A 19,464-nucleotide genomic window follows, 5' to 3' on the forward strand; every position below is an offset into this window, starting at 1 on the left:
AGGCTGAAGCCGAGGCCGACGCTCTGGCAGCGGCAGAGGAGGAGGCGGCCGCCGCGGCAGCGGCTGCTGCGGCGGCGGCTGCGGCGGTGGCTGCGGCTGCGGCGGCAGAGGCGGCAGAGGCGGCAGAGGCGGCAGAGGCGGCACTGGCTGCCGTCAAGGCGAGGCGCGCGTCAGCGGCCGCCGCGAGGGCCAAGGCGGATGCTGACTAGCCGCGCGCAAGGACAGCAACCAAGTACAGTACTAGTCCTGCTACTGGCGCCGGCGCACGGATCGTGGTTGAAGAGGCATGTGCTGGGAAGAAGGTGGGTGCAGGGAGGAGGGGTGTGTGAGCCGCTGTCCCGTGGTCTTGTCTGTTCAGGGGGGCTCTCCGCGATCTCCACCGCTAAACAGGGGGAGAGTGGGAGGACGCTTTTGTGGGAGGGGTGGAGCTCGCTGCACAGTCCCGTGGTGGTCAATTTAAGTGTCGTTGTTCGGCTTCTGGTTCTCCTTCACGCTTCAGGGAGCCTCCGCGCGAGCGGCCACACACACCACACACTGCACCGACACCCAGATAGATCACGTGATAGATGCCGGCAGAGCCAGACCCGTCGTACTCGTACAGAGCCAGACCCGAGGCACTAGAGCTGTTTGACATTAACTTTGGGCCTAACAGTTGCGCTAGTGTTGGCAGAATATGTGACCACGCAGGCGTGTGGAAATTGAGAGGGTTGGCAAAGGCGGAGCCCCCCTCTCTCTCGCTGCAGCATCGAGCTCTCTTACAGTCTTAGCAGAAAAAGAAGAAATCGAAAGCAACGGTCGCACGGGACGTTCATCACCTCCTTAGAGTAAATACATGCATAATTATATCACGAGACAACTCTGTGTTACCCGACTCTGCATGGACTCTCTCCCCTCAACGAGGAAGTTACAAGAGGTTCGGGGGCGCTCTTGGTGTCGCATTCCTCTCTGACCTCTAATCCCAACCCGACCGGACTCCCCGCGCGGCAAGCTCCTGTACGCGTCGTGCTCCGCCTCGCGCGCGCGCTCTGTCGCTCTGTCGCTCTGTCGCTCTCTCACTCTCTTGTTCTCGCTCTGACTCTCTCGTGCCAGCATGTGCTCTCGACCACAAGAGCGGGTCCATGTGCATGCAAGCCCTGTGTGCCCTAGATAGGCAGAAGTCGGGCGTGTCCGCTCCCGCGGACCGCCGTCAATAAGGTATGGGCGGTGTCAGTTCATTGGCGCGCACCGCGCACCGTGCGCGCCAGTCCCGTGCCCAGTGTTGTGCAAAAAAGAATTTAGCGGGGGGCACTGGACTGTCCTGTGTGGCTGTGTGCCGCCAAGGCGGGACGCACTCAGGGACAGTGGCGACGGGACGCGGCTCGAGGGGCTCCCGCGAAGGCACGGCCGGCAACCGTTCGCGGGGCTCGTCCTCGAAAAAGTCGGGTATGGCTCCGCCCGCACCACTCTCTCGCTGACACGCGCGCCCGTCGACCTTACGACGGGCGCGCTGCGGTCGCACGCCTCCCAAATCATATGCCACGGCCCACGGCGGGCGACCTAGATCAGCACACGCGCTTCTGCTCGCAAACACTCACCCAAAGAAAGAAAGAAACAAAACAGACAACCCAAGGGAGGGATGGGAGGACGGCACGCCGCCACCACACAGGGATTTTAAGGAGAGGTGTGTGGTGCGCGCCAGTCCCGTGCGGCCCAGTGTTGTGCGAGGGAGTTTTGTGGAAAGAAAGAAAGAAAGAAAACAGAAATCCAAACGAGGGATGGGGGAGGAGGACAGGGTCCCCACCTGCACGAGCAGGATTTTGGAAGGACGATCAGCACTTGGAGCACCGCGGTACAATTCTTTTTGAGAGCGCCTTCGTTGTTAATAGTACAAACCCAATGCTGCATTGGATTCTTTTTTGTTCTTTGCCCGTTTGGCGCCTCCCACTCTCGACGCCTCGGCGCCTCCCACTCTTTCGCCGAGCTCTCGACCGCCGCGCTGCTGCCGCGCTGCCGCGCTGCTGCTACGATGGAGGGCCCCGAGCCAGGCTTCGTGTCCCGCCGGGCGATACTGTTCGGGCCGATGAAGTCGCACGCGCGCCGCGCGCTGCGAGACATCATCCAGCAGTCGCAAGATGCACGCAGGTCGTCCAACAACGGCGAGACTGCGTCGGTTGGCAGCGAGGCGGTCATAGACCTCGGCGCCGTCCGCAGCTCCCAGCGGTCGGGGCGCAGCGTTGCCGCGCTGCGGCCGCGCAAGGCGCTTCTGATCGACGCCGGCATCTCCGTCTCTGACGCCGCGCGCAAGATGGCCGCCGCGAACGCCGACGCCGCGCTCGTGCGGACATCCTCGTCGTCTCGCGCGGCGGTCGGCATCGTCACCGACACGGACGTGTGCCGGAAAGTGGTGGCGCTCGGGCGCGACGCAGACGCCACCGCCGTCGAGGCCGTCATGACGCGCAACCCTCAGACCGTGCTCTGGAATGCGACGGCGTCCTCGGCGCTGTGCACTATGGTGGACAACTGCTTCCGGCGAGCGGCCCCCAATGCCCGGCGGCCGTCCCACGGCACCTCGTGCCCACTCCACACGGCACGCGTGCCCACTCCCTGTGATGACGAGTGCGACACCGCTCTCCCCGCGTCCGCAGGCACCTACCAGTCCTCGACGAGGCTAGCTCGGTGGCCGGCGTGGCGCTTTTGTTTCTTTTTTGCACGTGTTTCTTTTCTTGTAGGCTGGCTCGGTGGCCGGGCTGCTCGACGTGGCAAAGTGCCTCTCGGAGGCCCTGGCGGGGCTGCACGGGCACCAGCTGGGCCATGCGGCGAGCGGTCGCCCCGCGGCCCGCGTCTCGACCTCCTCTCGCCCTGACCTCGAGCGTCTCTCCGGATCAGGTGAGCCTGGCCTCACTCCTCGACGATCCAGCGGAGGAGGGTTGCGCGATGGCGGAGGCGGGCTGCGATGGCGGAGGCATGTGTTTCTTTTGCCGCATGTGTTTCTTTTTCTTGTCAGGCGGGCTGCGTCGCCCCGACGGCGTCGGTGCAGCAGGCGGCGCGCGTGTGTATTTCTTTTCGTGCATGTATTTCTTTTTCTTGTAGGCGTCGGTGCAGCAGGCGGCGAGCGTGATGGTGGCGAGGAGGGGCGCTGTCCTCGTGCGCGGCGAGGCGCCGTCCTGGAGATGCTCCCACGACTAAAGCCCTCTCCCACGACTAAGCCCTCTCCCACGACTAAGCCCTCCCCCACGACTAAGCCCTCTCCCACGACTAAGCCCTCTCCCACGACTAAGCCCTCTCCCACCCACGCCAGAGGGCGGCAGTGTCCCCGCCCCTCCCCGCCGCCCTCCCGCTGCCTCCACCGCCGCCGACGCCCTCCCCGTCCGCCCTCGCAGGGCGCCGCGTGCGCCGGCATCCTCACCCCCAAGGACCTGCTCTTCCGCGTCATCGCCGCCGGGCTCGACCCGCGCGACACGAAGGCCTTGCCCGCCGCCGCGGCGCTTGCCTCACCGGACCCTTCCCCTCGGAAGCTTCTCGGACCCTTCCCCGCAGGTCGGCGCCGTCATGACGCCGGACCCGCACACCCTCCCTGTCTCGGCCTCGGTGCTCGACGCGCTCTCGCAGCTGGAGGGCTCCGGCTATCGCAACGTGCCCGTCGTGCGGCAGTCGGGCGAGAGATCGCACAGAGATCGCCGAGAGATCGCCGAGAGATCGCCGAGAGATCGCCGAGGTATCGCCGAGGACGCCTTCCTCGAGCCCCTCAGCGTGCTCCTCGAGATTGCCCGAGATTGCCCGAGATTGCCCGAGATTGCGCGAGACGTTAGGCGAGCCCGTCGGCGTGCTCGACATCCTCGCCCTCATCCGAGGGGCGCTGCACCAGATGCCCGGCACCGGAAGCGACGCGTCGGAGACTGGGTCGGTGATCAACGGCAGCGGCCGCGCCTCGCTGACCAACGGCGCAGTCTCGGCCGCCGCCGACGAGCCCGATGCCGTCGTGATGGCGCCGGGCCAGCCCCGGGGCTCTGCGGAGGAGGAGCGGGCGCAAGCGGCCGTTTGAGAGCGCGCTCTCCCCGCGCGCTCTCACGCCCTCGAGAGACGGCCCCGTGTAGGAGGGCCCTCTCAGCGCGGAGACGCTGCGGTGCGAGCTCCGCGCAGCTCTCGCGCAGGCGGCGACTGCTCACGAGCGGGAGGCGCGCGCCCCTCTCCGAGAATCGACCGGGTGCGAGGAGACGTCCGCCGCCGTCCCTCTCACGCCGGGCTTGCGCCGCGAGCAGGTGAGCAGCCTCGCCGACGAGATGCGGCTGCTCCGGGCGCAGCACCGCCGCACATCGCACGCCGTGCTGGCGTGCAGCGTCGCGAGCGTGGCGATCACAAGCGCTCTCGTCTTCGCCTCCACGCGCCCGCGCCGCTGAGGTCGGGCACGGGCGGGCTGCGCGCTGTGGGAATGCCGCCTAATGCTGACGGCCCCTCGGCGAGGGTAGAGCCGTACGATGTCCGTGTGGCGCCGAGGGCGAAGGGTCGTATCTGGTGCACCGCCGTCTCGCCAGCGCATGACGGTGCAGCGCGAGTGCAGGCTCCTCCTGCACGCACCCGATGACTCAAGCTCTGTCTCACACCACTCTATGCCAGAATGCAATCAGCTAGGGGGGAAACTGGTGTTTTCAAAGCTTTCACTTCCGTGCGTACGGCTCTTTACCCTTCACGGCTCTTCCCTCTTCGCGCCTTCCGTCACGGCGGACGGCGCGTGGTATCATCATCAAAAATCAGCCCCGCGCGCGACACCCGACACCGCTAAACCGGTGTAACCGCATTTAGATATAGAGCCGTACGCACACACACCACACACACGTCAGAGGTCACACACCGCGCGTCGGCGTGGCGCGTGCACGGTGCAGGCCCGCGGCCGCGCACGGCACAGCCACAGGGCTGACTCCTGACACCTATCTCCGCGAGAGAGACAGAGGGCCCGAGGCCGTCTCTCATCTGCACACTCCGGGCTCCGGCGGCACGCAATATTGCGACATGCGAGAGATCTCTCGAGCTCAACTGAGGGAAACTCTGAAAGTCTACACACTTGTGTCTTGTCCGGTGCTGCAGAGAGAATACACTCTGCACTCACCAGCTGAGGCGAACACCGTTGAATAAATAGAGAGCCGCATAGCAAGAACACCGTTGAATAAATAGAGAGCCGCATGGCAATAGACAGATTGGAGCCCATCGTACACGCGCTTCGCAACAAGCGACAACGCGGCCGCCGTCCACGCCACGCCCGTCTCAGGAGGGCGTGGGTTGGAAGCGAGAGCTGGCGATGACGAGTTTGGCGACGCCCTTGAGCAGGCCCTTGACCTGCCTGCGCGACTTGCTCATCGCGCCGATGCTCTTTGCGAGCACCTTGTCGGCGCCGGCGGGGAAGAAGAAGGCGAGGTGGCGGAGGAGCCTCGTCTTGACGGCGCCGACCCGAGTGCCGTCGATGGAATAGTAGACATCCCGGCACCCCGCCGCGTGAGCGCGAGCCATGATCGAGGCGCAGCGGTCGGCGCTCATGCTCTTGTCGAGCTCGAGGTCCACCGCGCCGCTGCCGCCGTCCACGCCGCCCCGCAGGCGCGCGCGGTTGATGTTTGTCTTGACCGCGCCGGGATAGGCGAGCGTGATCGTGGGCGGCACCTGCTCACTCATCCCGAGCTCGACACGCAGCGCATTGAAGAAGCCCTTGAGCGCAAACTTGGAGGCGGCGTAGCCGGTCCGGGTGGGCGGCGCCACGAGGCCCACCACGCTGCTCACCACCAGCAGCCGGACTCCGCCCTCCGCTTGCCGCATGGAACCGAGGCAGGCGTCGAGCACGCCGACGGCGCCCATATAGTTGACGTCCATCAGGTGCTTCATGATGCCCATCGCCTCCTTGCGCTCGCTCAGCGAGGCAAACGGCGAGCCCATGGAGAGCCCGGCGTTGAGCACGAGCAAGTCGACGGTGTCGTCTCCAATGGCGCTGCGGATCGCATCCCAGCCGCTCTCGCTTGAGACGTCGGCTACCACCGCTTTAGCGCTGCTCGCGCCCGCCGCCATGCACTCCTCGCAGGCCGCCTCGAGCGCCTCACGCCTCCGAGCCACAAGGTAGAGCTTGGCTCCCTGCGCGGCGTAGGTTCTAGCGAGAGACGAGCCGATGCCAGAGGAGGCGCCAGTGAGCACGATAGTCTTCTCGCGAGGACTCCACCGTTGGCGAGCGGTGAGCTTCTTCGTCAGTGCGAGCACGGTGGCGAGCACAGCGAATACGGTGGCGAGGACGCACGCGAGGGGCAGCATTCTGAGCTGGTTGCTTCTTAGAGGGAGCCGATAGCGCGCCAAGGAGGCCAGGCGGGTCCTTCCGGCGGAAGAACTTATTATCTCATCCTTGCGTTGTGATCTAAGAACTTGAAAGCGAGGGGAAGAATTTAGGCCGCCTGCACAAGTGCTCCACTGCTGGCGTGCCGTCCTCCCATCCCTCCCTTGGCCGATCTGTTTTCTTTCTTTCTTTCTACATCCCTCGCGCGACACTAGGCACAAGCAAGACTGGCGCGCACTGGCACTACAGTCTGTTGCGGGCATTAATTTTGTTTGTTGAAAACAGGGCATTAATTAACAACTCTAACACTCACACGTCATTTGGGGCCTGGAGCCCTGTTCACGCTCTCTTAATTAAGAAACCCTACCAAGCGATTTCCAAAGCGCCGCAGGCGCGGCCCCAAGAAAGGGCCCACACACGAGTGTGAAACAGGAGCCCCGCTCAATTTTTTTCTTCGCCTGCGGCGCGCGCACTTGTCATTTTGCCCAAGTCTGCGGTGTTCTGGGCGGTATGGATGGAGGTGTGTGCGTCTTCCTGTCATCCCAAGTGGGTGGCAGACTGCGGACTTGCGACATCGGTCCAGCGCTTCCTTATTGTCATTTTACCTAAACGTTCCTACAGACTGTAGATCCCGGCTGACCTGGGGTGCCGGCCGAAGCTAAGAATTTTACAACAAAACTCCCTCGCACGAACACCGAAGCTATGAAACCACGGCGTGGGGTGGGTGGGGTGGGTGGAAAGGCTTAGAAACGGCGGCGTGCCGCGGGTCCTGTTTTCTTAATGCCCGCAACAGATTGTAACACAGGTACACAACGCGGAAGAATTAGTGCGAGCGAGAGCGAGAGAGACAAAGCTTCCCCGGAGCAGCTTCCCCGGAGCAGCGCGCAGCAGACCCAAGCCAAGACGAATGCGTCGCTCCGCCGGGAGCATCGACAAAAAGCTGACAACATACACATACATACATTCATTCATGACGCTCAATAGGCGCTTTGATCCCAATCACGACACATGTGTGACTCGCCTAGTGTGGAGACGCCGTGTACCGTGGGGCCTTGTTGACCTAAGCACGGGAGTACCTAGGGGAGTACCCGTGTGTGGACCGGAGGTAACAGGCTAACAGCAGCAGAGCGAGCGAGAGAGCGAGAGAGAGAGAGAGAGAGAGAGAGAGAGAGAGAGAGAGAGAGAGAGAGAGAGAGAGAGAGAGAGGGAGAGAGAGAGAGGGAGTGGGAGAGAGAGAGACACACACAGGGAGAGAGGGAGAGAGGGGGGGGGGGGAGAGGGAGGGAGAGAGGGAGAGGGAGAGGGAGAGGGAGAGGGGGAGAGGGGGAGAGGGGGAGAGGGAGAGGGAGAGGGAGATGGAGAGGGAGGGAGGGAGGGAGGGAGGGAGGGAGAGAGAGAGAGAGAGAGAGAGAGCGTGATCGACGTGACGTCCAGCAACGCCGGCGCGGCGATGGACCAGGCCAAAGAGGACGGCGCCACTCCGCTGTTTGTCGCGTGCTACAAGGGCCACCTCGAGATCGCCCGGCTGCTCCTCGAGGCCGGCGCTGCGCCCGACCAAGCCCGCAACGACGGCGTCACGCCGCTGTTCGCCGCGTGCCACAATGGCCACCTCGAGGTCGCCAAGCTCCTCTCCTCCTACGGCGCCTCCCGCGCCGCAGTGCCGCCCTTTGGCACGCCCGAGGAGGCTGCAACCCGCCGCGGCCACGCCGACCTCGCCGCCTGGCTGGTCGCCAGCCGCGGCTGGACGCCGCTCGCGCACCTTGAGACCCTCACCGCCGCCCGCGCCACCTCCCTCATGCGCCGCAGCGGCGCAAGCTTGCACGAGGGCGAGCCGACGCCGCTGCGGCGCGCCGCGGGCGGCGAGGGCGAGGCGGCGGCGCTGATCCGGCGGGCGGCGGCGCCGTGGTCGCCGGCAAGCCACACACTCCGACACCCTCTTCCCCGCGGCGGCGCGCGCGCGGGCGGCGCTCCTCGTCCTCTCGCTCTACGAGATCCACGAGCGGTACCACCTCGACTCGGCCGGACCCACGAACGGCATCGCGGCGATCGGCTTTGGCCACTGCGTCTTGGGCTTCGCGATCACGTGCGAGACGGAGTAGAGTAGGGACGGGAGGGGCTCGGTGTTGTAGAGTCGAAACACATCGTTAATACCTGTCTGTGGACGCGGTGTGTGTACACGTGGTCCGCGGAGAGCGGAGGGGGGCGATGGGGGAAGGTGTGTTGGGTGTTCCGAGTTCCCCGAGGATGGACCATGATCCATGTGGAGGACTCGGAGATCGAGAATGGACTGGAGTGTGGACTGTGGAGAGTCTGGATAGACCAAAAAACTCTCTGGAGGTGGAGCCCCCCCGCCGCGATGGAAACATCATGTGACAGACAATCAACAGAGAAACGAGGGAGAGGCAAAAACATGCAAATAAATAAGTGCACGCACCTTTGGGCCCGGTGTGCCACTCGCTCGGCCACACCGCACATACACAGCTCTCTTCTCACCTGGACAGCTGCAGGCCGTCCAGGTGCGACACGCAGAAGCGGACCGCTCGGCCCGCGCGCCGCAGCTTGCGGAGCGAGGGGCTCGCGGAGGGCAGCATGTCCTCCTCCTCGGACGACGACACGCTGGGCGTCCTCTCGGTGATGCGAGGGCTCGACGCGTCCTCCTCCTCGGACGACGACGGCGCGCGGAACGCCTTTTTGGTGCCGGCCGGCGCGGGCGGCTTGACCTGGCCGGACGGCGCGAGCCAGTACTCGACAAAGGGCGGCATCAGGTTGTAGTGCGGCATCTGCGGCGCCCACAGGGAGGCGAGGTACCACCAGGGCAGGGTGACGACGCCCGCGTTCCGCCCGATGGACGCAACCATGTGCCGCACGGCCTGGTCGGTCGGCATCGTCATCGACTCGAGGAAGCGCTTGGCAAAGCCGGGGCAGTTGGTCGACGGCAGCCAGCCCGACTTGCGCGCGTCCTTGCCGCCCACCATCTCCGAGTCCACAAACCCGGGGCAGATGGTCGTCACGCCCACGCCCGTCCCCTTGAGCGCGCCGCGCAGCCCCTGCCCATAGGCGCGGCCCCACACCTTGCTCGCCGCGTACGAGACGCTCGACGGGTTGGTGCTCGAGCCCGCGGACGCCACGGACGCCATGATGACGATCTGGCCGTGCCCGCGCGCCACCATCCGCTCCATCGCCGGGCTGACTGTGTTGACGGTGCCCATCACGTTGGTCGAGTTGACCACGCCCGCCTTGTGCCAGAGCGGCGAGCCGCCGGGCACGTTCGACTCGGAGCAGCCTGCGTTTGCGACCACGAGGTCGAGCGGCGCGTCCTCGTCCGCGGCGGCCACGACGGACGCCATCATGTCTGCGTCCGTCACATCCGCCGGCACGGCGGTGACCACGGCGCCGAGCGCCTCGCACTGCGCCTTGACGGCGTCCAGCTTTGTTACCCGCCGTGCGGTGAGCACGAGGCGGACGCCGGGCTTTGCGTACTGACGAGCGAGCTCGGCGCCGATGCCGCTGCTGGCGCCCGTGATCAGCACCGAGGTTGGCCGCAGCGTGTTTGCCGGCCGCGAGCCGGCGGACCTGACGAGGGCGGAGACCATCTGAAACGGCCCGACGATGGCGAGGACCACGCCCGCGAGCGCCGCCCAGGCCGACTTCATGTGCAGCAGAAGAATGGAGCCGTAGAACTCCTCATTTGTCACCTCGTCCGTCTGCGTCGGGTGAAGGAGCTTCAAGGCGCCGGCCATCAGGGCGCTGGAGGAGAGCAGCACGAGAAAGGCCGGAAGCATGACCGGAATGAGGGTGAGCTGTACGAGGAGCATGGCCAGCACGAGCGGGAGGGCGAAAAGCTTGGCGACGGTTGACATGTGCGAGCTGGATACACGCGTCGTGGGGCGTTGTCGCGGGTCGAGAGATGTCCTCCGGTCGGTGCCAAGGTCGTCAGGTCTTTGCCTTCAAGTCGGAGGAGGCTCGGACTTTTTATATTTTTTTATTTTGGAAGCTCTTTGGAAGAGCACCTTGGAGTGCTGGGGGGGCGACAGGGAGGATGTGGCCTTGAGTTATGTGTACGCCAACTCAGGGTGTGTGGCAGCCAGCTGGCTGTGTGTCCTGTGAGCCTGTTTGTGTCTGTCTGTCTGTGTGAGAGAGAGATTTTTAGCAATACCAAACAACTCTCACTCACACGTCATTTGGGGCCTGGAGCCCTGTTCACGCGCGCGCGAGACGTGCGGACAGGGTTGCCAGGTGAGAGTGTTTGTCTGTGTGAGTGTCGCTCGTGCGTGTCGTCATCATCTGTCTAGCGTCCACCCATACCGCGTTGGTGTCCAGTCCGAGCCTGGCTGTTCTTCACCTTTCTACCTACCTACCTACGGCAAGAACAGAAACCCCGCCCCCCCACGGCATGGGGGGTATGGTCCTGACCGCCCAAGGCTAGCCCTACCTACCATACCCCAAGCAGGTCTTCCAAGAGGCGGGGGGTATGGTCTCGAGGTGGGTTGGCCGAGGGCACCATACCATACCCCGGAAAAAATTTGGCCGGGATCTGCTTGCCAACCCAATGCCTTCTCCTTCTCCTTGGAATTTGGCCCTCAGGCCTCCTTGTCTTCAAAGGAGTTCTGCATTCCGACACGCTTAGACGCTATGGCCTCGACTTCCCACTCCTCGATCGGCGCCAAGTCCATGTCATCCGTCTCCTCCCGCGCCACGACCGCCACTGCCGCCGCCGCCGCCGCCGCCTCCGCCATCGTCGTTGCCAGCCTCGTCGCCGCGCCGCCGCCCGACTTCTCCGCCGCGCTCACCGCCCTGCAGTCCGTCTTCGACATCGACCGATTTGACAGGTTCATAGCGCTGTTCGGCGTGTGGCCCAACAAGGAGATGGTCCTGGCCGGCGACTACGCCGGCTGGTGCATCACGACCCAGTGCCTCGACCAGGCCTTCCAGCTCTCGCGCTCGGAGCTGCGGCTCGGCAGCTTCTCCATCTCCGAGGCGTTCGTGGGCGACTTCTCGCCGTTCCGCTACGCCTTCTCGCTCCTGGCCGCCGCCGTCCTGGGCAACTTCTTCATGTGGACCACGGGCATCATCGCGCGCCTCCTCTTCACCCACTTTGACGCGTCCAAGTGCAGTCTGCCGAGCCAGCTGCCGTGGCCCGACCCGCCCGGCCAGTCGCAGCCGTTCGACGTGCCGGTGATGGAGGCGAGCGAGGAGCAGGTTGCCCGCTTCCTGGCCTTCCGCGGCGTCGCACCTCCGGCGTCCGACGCGGCGCGGCGCGAGACGGCCGCGCGCGAGGCCATGGCGTACATGCAGGAGCTGTGGGATGCCAAGCACAGCGGCTGGTGCCACAAGCGCTACGCGCTCAACGAGAAGGGCCTCGCCTTCCCGTACCGCGCGCCCTTCATGAACGACTGGAACTTCGTCAACGAGCACTCGCCCAGCCTGGCCACCGTCGGCTTCGGGCAAGTCGTTTTTGCGCTCGAGCATTTCCTCGTCGGCACCGCGCTCCCGCTGCTCTACCTCTTCCGCCGCGACGACTCGATCTTTTACTTCGTCATGTACGCCGACATGGCGTGGGAGACGTACGACATGCTCGCGATGTTCTACCGGCGCCTGTCGCCGACGGGCGCCGACTACACCATCTCGCGCTACAACAAGGCGATCGACAACGTGATGGTGCCGCACCACATCTTTGGCGTCGGGTTCGAGATGATGGCGCTCATGGCGGGCCCGGGCATCTCCAAGGCCTTCATGGCGCAGGTGCTCATCACGAACCACTTCTCGGGCGGCATGATGCTCCTCGCGATGGCGGTCCACCAGACGCCCGCCATGTCGTGGCCAAAGGCGCTGCTCAACTTCCAGCGGCTCGTCCTCGGCTCCCTCTACGCCACCCGCATCGTCTGGTGGGGGCCGATGTCGGTGGCGTGCCTTCGCCTCACCTACATCTATACTGGCGACTTCCCGGACTACATTGCTAGCCTGGGCCTGCGCGGCCTGGGCTATGAGTACCCGCTCCTCTCGCCAATCTTCCTGGCTGTGTTTGTGCTGCTGGTCTTCTACACCCACTTCAATCTCGATCTCGTGCAGGTCAACAAGAAGCTGCTGCGCAAGGCCGAGGGACGTGCCGCCGCGGCAGCACGCGGCCGTGGGATGTAAGCAGCGTGGCGTGTCTGCTAGAGGCACGTGTGTGTTAGAGGCGTGTGCTTTGGCGTGCTGGATGCGCTCTCTCTCCACTCTCCTGTCGTGTTTTGTGTTTTGTCTATTGATATTATGACCCCCTCCGGCCTCGGAATTTGAAGCGGCGTGTCGCACACGTCCATGGCAGCCTTGCCGCATGTGATGACGCTGCGTTTCCTCCTGGCGTGAGGCACCGGAGAGAGTCTCGAGACGACGCGAGTCGTCCGCACGAGTCGTAGCTGGCTCGCATATTTGCTCGCTCGTCGCGGTAGTCGCGCAGCTACACTCGCAGACGAGCTACAAGAATTTAGTCAGAGAGTCGCCACATGAAGTTCTTTTTCAAGAGGGCCGCGTAAAATTCTTTTTCAACCGATCCTTGAGGTGCCCCGAGGGCAACAATGGTCATCGCCAGGTCCTCACTCGGCGTCTCCTCCCTCGTCACGACCATCAAGGCTCAGAAGTCCCCGTCCGGTGCCTCCTGCCGCGCCACGAAAGACAACCACCAGCACTCGCTCAGCGTATCCTCCCACTTCACAACCGCCGTCGCCGCTGTCGCCGCCGCTGTCTTCGCCGCCCTTGCCAGCCTTGACCCTCTCGAATCCGACATTGCAATCTTCAACCGCATCATCGCCCTGACCGGCGTGTGGCCCAACAAGGAGATGGTCCTGGCCGGCGACTACGCCGGCTGGTGCATCACGACCCAGTGCCTCGACCAGGCCTTCCAGCTCTCGCGCTCGGAGCTGCGGCTCGGCAGCTTCTCCATCTCCGAGGCGTTCGTGGGCGACTTCTCGCCGTTCCGCTACGCCTTCTCGCTCCTGGCCGCCGCCGTCCTGGGCAACTTCTTCATGTGGACCACGGGCATCATCGCGCGCCTCCTCTTCACCCACTTTGACGCGTCCAAGTGCAGTCTGCCGAGCCAGCTGCCGTGGCCCGACCCGCCCGGCCAGTCGCAGCCGTTCGACGTGCCGGTGATGGAGGCGAGCGAGGAGCAGGTTGCCCGCTTCCTGGCCTTCCGCGGCGTCGCACCTCCGGCGTCCGACGCGGCGCGGCGCGAGACGGCCGCGCGCGAGGCCATGGCGTACATGCAGGAGCTGTGGGATGCCAAGCACAGCGGCTGGTGCCACAAGCGCTACGCGCTCAACGAGAAGGGCCTCGCCTTCCCGTACCGCGCGCCCTTCATGAACGACTGGAACTTCGTCAACGAGCACTCGCCCAGCCTGGCCACCGTCGGCTTCGGGCAAGTCGTTTTTGCGCTCGAGCATTTCCTCGTCGGCACCGCGCTCCCGCTGCTCTACCTCTTCCGCCGCGACGACTCGATCTTTTACTTCGTCATGTACGCCGACATGGCGTGGGAGACGTACGACATGCTCGCGATGTTCTACCGGCGCCTGTCGCCGACGGGCGCCGACTACACCATCTCGCGCTACAACAAGGCGATCGACAACGTGATGGTGCCGCACCACATCTTTGGCGTCGGGTTCGAGATGATGGCGCTCATGGCGGGCCCGGGCATCTCCAAGGCCTTCATGGCGCAGGTGCTCATCACGAACCACTTCTCGGGCGGCATGATGCTCCTCGCGATGGCGGTCCACCAGACGCCCGCCATGTCGTGGCCAAAGGCGCTGCTCAACTTCCAGCGGCTCGTCCTCGGCTCCCTCTACGCCACCCGCATCGTCTGGTGGGGGCCGATGTCATATGCGTGCCTCCGTCTGGCGTACATTTACACGGGCGACTTCCCTGTCTACGTCACAAACCTCGGCCTGCGCGGCCTGGGCTATGAGTACCCGCTCCTCTCGCCAATCTTCCTGGCTGTGTTTGTGCTGCTGGTCTTCTACACCCACTTCAACCTCGATCTGGTGCAGGTCAACAAGAAGCTGCTGCGCAAGGCCGAGGGACGTGCCGCCGCGGCAGCACGCAGCCGAGGAAAGTGAGCGAGAAGGAACCAACCGGTTTGCGTGTGCGCTAGATGTGTGTGTGTGTGTGTGTGTGTGTGTGTGTGTGTGTGTGTGTGTGTCGTTGCGTTGTCGCCATGTCCATTTGTCAATGACGTTCATTTGCCTTTCATATCCTCAAGAGTCAAGTGGCTGACCTGTCGAGGGATCTGGAGCTTGTACGTGTGTCTCTCTCTCTGCTTGCAGGGCCTGAGAATGGGCTGCCATGCGGTCACATGAACAACTGTGGCTGCAACCAGCATGGGATGGTGCGGGCGTGCGGACAGGATATCAAGCTCGAGGACCTCGAGAGAGGAGGTTTGTTTGAGGTGAGCCACCTCTTGGAGCACTCGGAGTACGGTCATCAACCTCACATCCAGGGCCGTTCGGCCCCGCCGCTGCGCGTGCTCATGGCTCGCCTTCTTTGGCTTCGCCGAGGGAGAGACGGCGCTCATGGCTCGCCCCTGTTCACGTTCCCGATGCTTACAAACATCGTCGGCCACCCAGATCTTCCGCTCAGCGTGATGGGGGTCAATCCACGCGAAGCACAGGTCGTCGAACAGTTCGATGAAGAGCGGTCGATGGCCATCGGTACTTCGTACACGCGACTAACGCCGCATATCGCGGTGAGTGACGCGCGCTTCGTCGACATCGGTGTCGAGTGCGATATCACGCTCGAGGTGTATCAGTCAGTAGATCTACACTGTACGTGACTCGCTAGTTGCATACGTCCTGCTTACGCCCTACTCCCAGTGCTTGATTTTGTCTACTGGCATTCAATAAATATAAAATGAGAGAGAGAGCGATACCAAGCGCACAGGCACGCCGCAAAAAACACCGCCAGGGGAGCCGACGAGCCCGCCTCGAGTCTAATAAACGAAAGTACAGAACAAGCACAACCGGGTGCGGATCGCGTGCGATGCGCCAGAGGCCCACCTGTGACGCGAAGGGTCCCAGGAGATAGGGGTTGCTGGGAACAGGTGGGTGCGGAGAAAGGAGTAGCCGCCTTGAGAACAGATGGTGAGGGAGACACCACACCCCGCGTGAGGTGGAAAATGTCTCACACCCCCATGAGCGCGCGGTGGCGGGCCGCCTCGACGGCGTCCTTCTCGGCCTCTTTCATTGCGGTGCGGTACAAGCAGCACGTCGCGCAGCAAAAGAGCGGGAGCGCGATGATGATCGTGATGATTGTGAAGATGAGCGGGATGTCCGCGGGGTCATCTGTGCTGAGGCCGCCGATGCCCTGGCCCTGGGGGCTGATGAGCAACTCGGGCAGCGGGGGCGGAGAGGGCGGCGGGACTGGTGGCGGCAAAGTGGGTGGCGAAGAGGGCGGCTGCAGGATCTCGCAGCAGTGGTCGAAGCAGTGCGGCAGCACGTCCGCCGGGAGGCCGTTGGTGCGTTCCGGGTGCGCGACCCGCTGCGAGGCCGGAATCTCGCCGCACTCTGTGGGTGTCAGCCCGGGGCAATGCTCCATGTGCGGGCAAACGTGCTTGCCGTCACGACCCACCCAGCCGCAGTCGCAAGGCGTCGGGCAGCAATAGTGGTGGCATCGGTCCGTCTCTCCACCGAGCCAGCCCGTTTGCGGCCGGGTGTCCTGCGGGAGGCAGAGCGGCGAGTTGGGCGTGTGGTTTGCCGCGGTGTGATGGTATTGTATGGGGCACGACGGCATTGCGCGTGATGGCATTGCGAGGAAATTCGGGTGCAGACGCGGCTGTGCTGCACACACCGGGTGATCGCAAGGGTGGTCCTCCGTCCAGGAGCAGTCGCAGGTGTAGGAGGCATCCGCCGAGGCGACTGCGAGAGCGATGAAGACAGGGATGCGGACGGGGCGCGACGACCTCATTGCTTGTCGCCGATCAAGGCCGATCAAGGCTTGAAGGACCCGCCCGCCGGCGATGGTTCAAGGAGCCCTTTCCTTTAAAATCCTTTCCCCCCATTTTATTTCCGCTGGTGGTGCTGGTTTTGCGCAGCCTGATTTACGGTTTTTTACTTTTTTCACGTGCTACAATCCTATTTACCGGGTTGCGCCTTACCCACCCCCCCCGAAAGGAGCCAAGGCTCTCTTGGCCTCGGCGACGGCCGCTCTCCTCCTCCTCATCTCCTCGCTCACGGCCCTCGTTGCCGCCATGTCCGAGCGCACATCGATCCCGGACGCCAAGACCCTCCAGCGCCTTCGCTCCGACTACGGCCAGGCCCAGTCACGCGAGGCTCCCGTCAGCGTCGCGATGGCGCAGCAGGAGCCGCACAAAGAGCCGGGGTGCGTGAAGAAGACGCATCGCTACTTCTGCGGCTCTGTCAAGGCTACGAGCTACACCATGCTGGCGATGATTTCGTTTGCGGCGCTGTTCTGGGTCCCGATTATCTGGTACGTCATCGTGCCGGCCATCCTCAACATGCTCGCCGGCGCCACCTCTGTCAACATTAAATCGGCGACGATGGCGGATCCAACGGCAACCAATATGAAGGTTTCCGCGGTTGTCGAGATCAACAATGCGGGTGCGCCGCGCCCACAGCGCTGCCGCCGCCACTCCATTCCCGCTATCCCCTCGCCTCCAGACCTCTCGCTTCCCACCTTTCAGCCCGTCCTCCGCCGCCGCCGCAACAGGTCCCTTCGGGTGCGACATCGATGCCTTCAACGCCACCATCCACAGCCCGCCCGAGGATAGCGCGCCGAATGGCCGCCCGATCGGCTGGATGGTGGTCCCGCCATTCACCCTCAAGGGCAACGGGCCGGGCATCATCAACCCGACCACGATGGTGCACGTGACCGACGCCGCGGCGTTCAATAAGGCGCGACTCCCACCACCACACCTCGCCCGCACCCTGCGAGCGTCCGATGCCGCCGCCACACGCGCCGCCTCGCCCGCTCTCAGATGGCGAAAGGCATGCTCAACGGCGACGACGTGCCGTGGCGCATGACGAGCGAGATCACCGTCTGGTCGATGGGCATCCCCTTCTCGATCTCGATCGACAAGCAGACCGTCTTCCCTCCGATCGAGCTGACGAATTATGCGACGTCCAACCTCGAAATGTCGCACGGTAACACGACTACCAACCAGCTCGTGATTGACGCTGACGTGAGCTTCTACTCCTCCTCGCCGATGCGGCTCGAGGGCTTCGGGACCATCAAGGCGGAGCTCTACTACAGCGTGGCTGGCAACGACCCCGACCTCAGCCCCGAGGCTCGCTTGAGGCAAGGCGGCCCGCCGATTCGGGACGACCACGTCAAGATTGGCGAGTGCCATATGTACGACTACAGGGTGGAGCAGGGGATGAACACCATCCAGACAAAGATCTTCCTCGACGCAAACTACGCAACGGGACAGTCGCTCGGACGCTGGGCGTCCGAGTTCGACCAGACCATCGTCTCGTGGGGCCCGACCAATGTCTCGCCCTTCATTAATGGCATCTGGCTGGGCGCCAACGGCATGCCGGGCTCGACCATCACCCTGTACACCGCAACCTTTGTCACTGCGGAGACCCTCGGCGCGCGCCCGCATGCCCGCTTCTCCGCCCTTGCCTCCCCCACCAACACCCCCACCCACCCCGCCACCCCCCTCGCTTCCGCCCCCCGGCACTGCGCGATGACGCTCCCGCCCCGCCGTTCGCAGTCACCGGCTACAACCCCAAGACGGGCGAGCCGTGCAAAGTATGGGACGGGAGCACCGAGTCGTGCGATCGGGGTTCGACCATCATGGGCATGAACCCCTTTAAGCGCGAGTGGTTCATCAAGGACATCGTGTACGACACGTACTTTGAGGAGGAGTACGAATACGACGGCACCTTCATGGCCAAGCCCGTCCCAGGCCAGGAGGATGTCGAGGTGCCGTTCGCCGGGGGCACCACTGTCGGTAACCTCTTCAACATCCCGGCGGTCGACTTTACGTGCAGCGCTTCCAAGGTGCTCGGGCGCACCTTCTCCAAGCCGGGCATGTGGGCCGGCTACCCGAACCACTCTCCGGGGGTGGGCCTCTCCTACCCGCCCGACGACCCGAACACGACCGACGTCGACGAGAACCTCCAGGCGCGGCTGGCTGATGACGTCATACCGGTCCCGCCTGCGAGAGTTGCGGCGGACGGCACAAAGATCCCGACGAGTTATTCGTTGACCATGCCCGTGCACCCGATCCCGGGAATGACAGCGGTCCCGGGTGCACCCGATCCCCCGCCGCCGTGCATCTGGGGCCTGAAGGACCTCAACCCCTTTGACTGCTGCATGACCACGATCTTTACCGCGGCCGCGTGCAAGGCGGCGGAGTCGGGCAAGAAGCAGATCACGGTGAGGAGCTCGGGCTCGGCGGTGATGATTGTCGACGGAGTGGAGCTCAACATCAGCACCTCTATCCGGATGCCCGTCACATACACCAAGGACGTGCTGCAATTTGACGCCATTCCGCCCGCCAGCTACGGCGTGCTGGGCCATGTCGTGGATGCCGGCTTTGGCTGTGACGACCTCCGGTTCACCGGGGTCTCGGCGCGGTGAGAGAAGAGTTGATTATCCATGAACGCCAGCCCATGTACGTGATGCGGCGCGCGGGTGGGGCCTTCGGCGTCTTCGCGGCTGATGTGTGCACTCCCGCGGAGGTGTGTCCTGAAACGGGGGTCGGGGCCGGGGGGAGCGGAGAGAGAGGGGTGTACGTTGTCTTGTGATATAAACGTGGCTGATACGTAGACTCAAGTCTGGTCCCTCTGTTTGTTTTGACCAGAGAGGCCCATCAAATCACAAGCCGCCTTGGCCCGCTGCTGCTCTCTCTCTCTCCATCTCCCCTCCGCTTCACTACTTTCCGTCCTAACACACACACACACACACACACACACACACACACACACACACACACACACACACACACACACACACACACACACACACACACACACACACACACACACACACACACACACACACACACACACACACACACACACACACACACACACACACACACACACACACACACACACACACACACACACACACACACACACACACACACACACACACACACACACACACACACACACACACACACACACCACTCACACGCACTCTGACAGCAGCAGCAAGGTTCCGGCCCCCGAGTACGCGACGCT

General features: G+C 63.9%; 6 protein-coding genes across 6 annotated transcripts; 4 read left to right on the forward strand and 2 right to left on the reverse strand.

The window, feature by feature from the left end:
- Positions 1-2,005: 2,005 nt before the first annotated feature.
- EMIHUDRAFT_107314 (hypothetical protein) lies at positions 2,006-4,376 on the forward strand (the record flags this gene model as incomplete). The annotated part of the gene is made up of 5 exons (XM_005758037.1): positions 2,006-2,491; positions 2,709-2,865; positions 3,360-3,367; positions 3,517-3,612; positions 4,239-4,376. 5 exons carry the CDS (start codon positions 2,006-2,008, stop codon positions 4,374-4,376), a joined length of 885 nt encoding a protein of 294 aa, XP_005758094.1.
- A 383-nt stretch (positions 4,377-4,759) lies between these two features.
- On the reverse strand, positions 4,760-6,300 carry EMIHUDRAFT_438972 (hypothetical protein). The gene has a single exon (XM_005758038.1). It carries the CDS (start codon positions 6,262-6,264, stop codon positions 5,239-5,241), a length of 1,026 nt encoding a protein of 341 aa, XP_005758095.1. The 5' UTR covers positions 6,265-6,300; the 3' UTR covers positions 4,760-5,238.
- Positions 6,301-8,679: 2,379 nt separating this feature from the next.
- EMIHUDRAFT_359930 (hypothetical protein) lies at positions 8,680-10,190 on the reverse strand. Its single transcript, XM_005758039.1, has one exon. It carries the CDS (start codon positions 10,141-10,143, stop codon positions 8,773-8,775), a length of 1,371 nt encoding a protein of 456 aa, XP_005758096.1. The 5' UTR covers positions 10,144-10,190; the 3' UTR covers positions 8,680-8,772.
- Positions 10,191-10,894: 704 nt separating this feature from the next.
- On the forward strand, positions 10,895-12,555 carry EMIHUDRAFT_438975 (hypothetical protein). The gene has a single exon (XM_005758040.1). The coding sequence runs from the start codon at positions 10,916-10,918 to the stop codon at positions 12,419-12,421; it is 1,506 nt and encodes a 501-aa protein (XP_005758097.1). The 5' UTR covers positions 10,895-10,915; the 3' UTR covers positions 12,422-12,555.
- Positions 12,556-13,912: 1,357 nt separating this feature from the next.
- On the forward strand, positions 13,913-14,456 carry EMIHUDRAFT_359933 (hypothetical protein). Its single transcript, XM_005758041.1, has one exon. It carries the CDS (start codon positions 13,927-13,929, stop codon positions 14,371-14,373), a length of 447 nt encoding a protein of 148 aa, XP_005758098.1. The 5' UTR covers positions 13,913-13,926; the 3' UTR covers positions 14,374-14,456.
- A 1,968-nt stretch (positions 14,457-16,424) lies between these two features.
- On the forward strand, positions 16,425-19,049 carry EMIHUDRAFT_466058 (hypothetical protein). The gene is made up of 4 exons (XM_005758042.1): positions 16,425-16,869; positions 16,979-17,163; positions 17,247-17,859; positions 17,985-19,049. Exons 1-4 carry the CDS (start codon positions 16,500-16,502, stop codon positions 18,854-18,856), a joined length of 2,040 nt encoding a protein of 679 aa, XP_005758099.1. The 5' UTR covers positions 16,425-16,499; the 3' UTR covers positions 18,857-19,049.
- Positions 19,050-19,464: the final 415 nt, after the last annotated feature.

This window comes from Emiliania huxleyi (genome assembly GCF_000372725.1).
Source record: "Emiliania huxleyi CCMP1516 unplaced genomic scaffold EMIHUscaffold_89, whole genome shotgun sequence".
NCBI classification, from domain to species: Eukaryota; Haptophyta; order Isochrysidales; family Noelaerhabdaceae; genus Emiliania; species Emiliania huxleyi.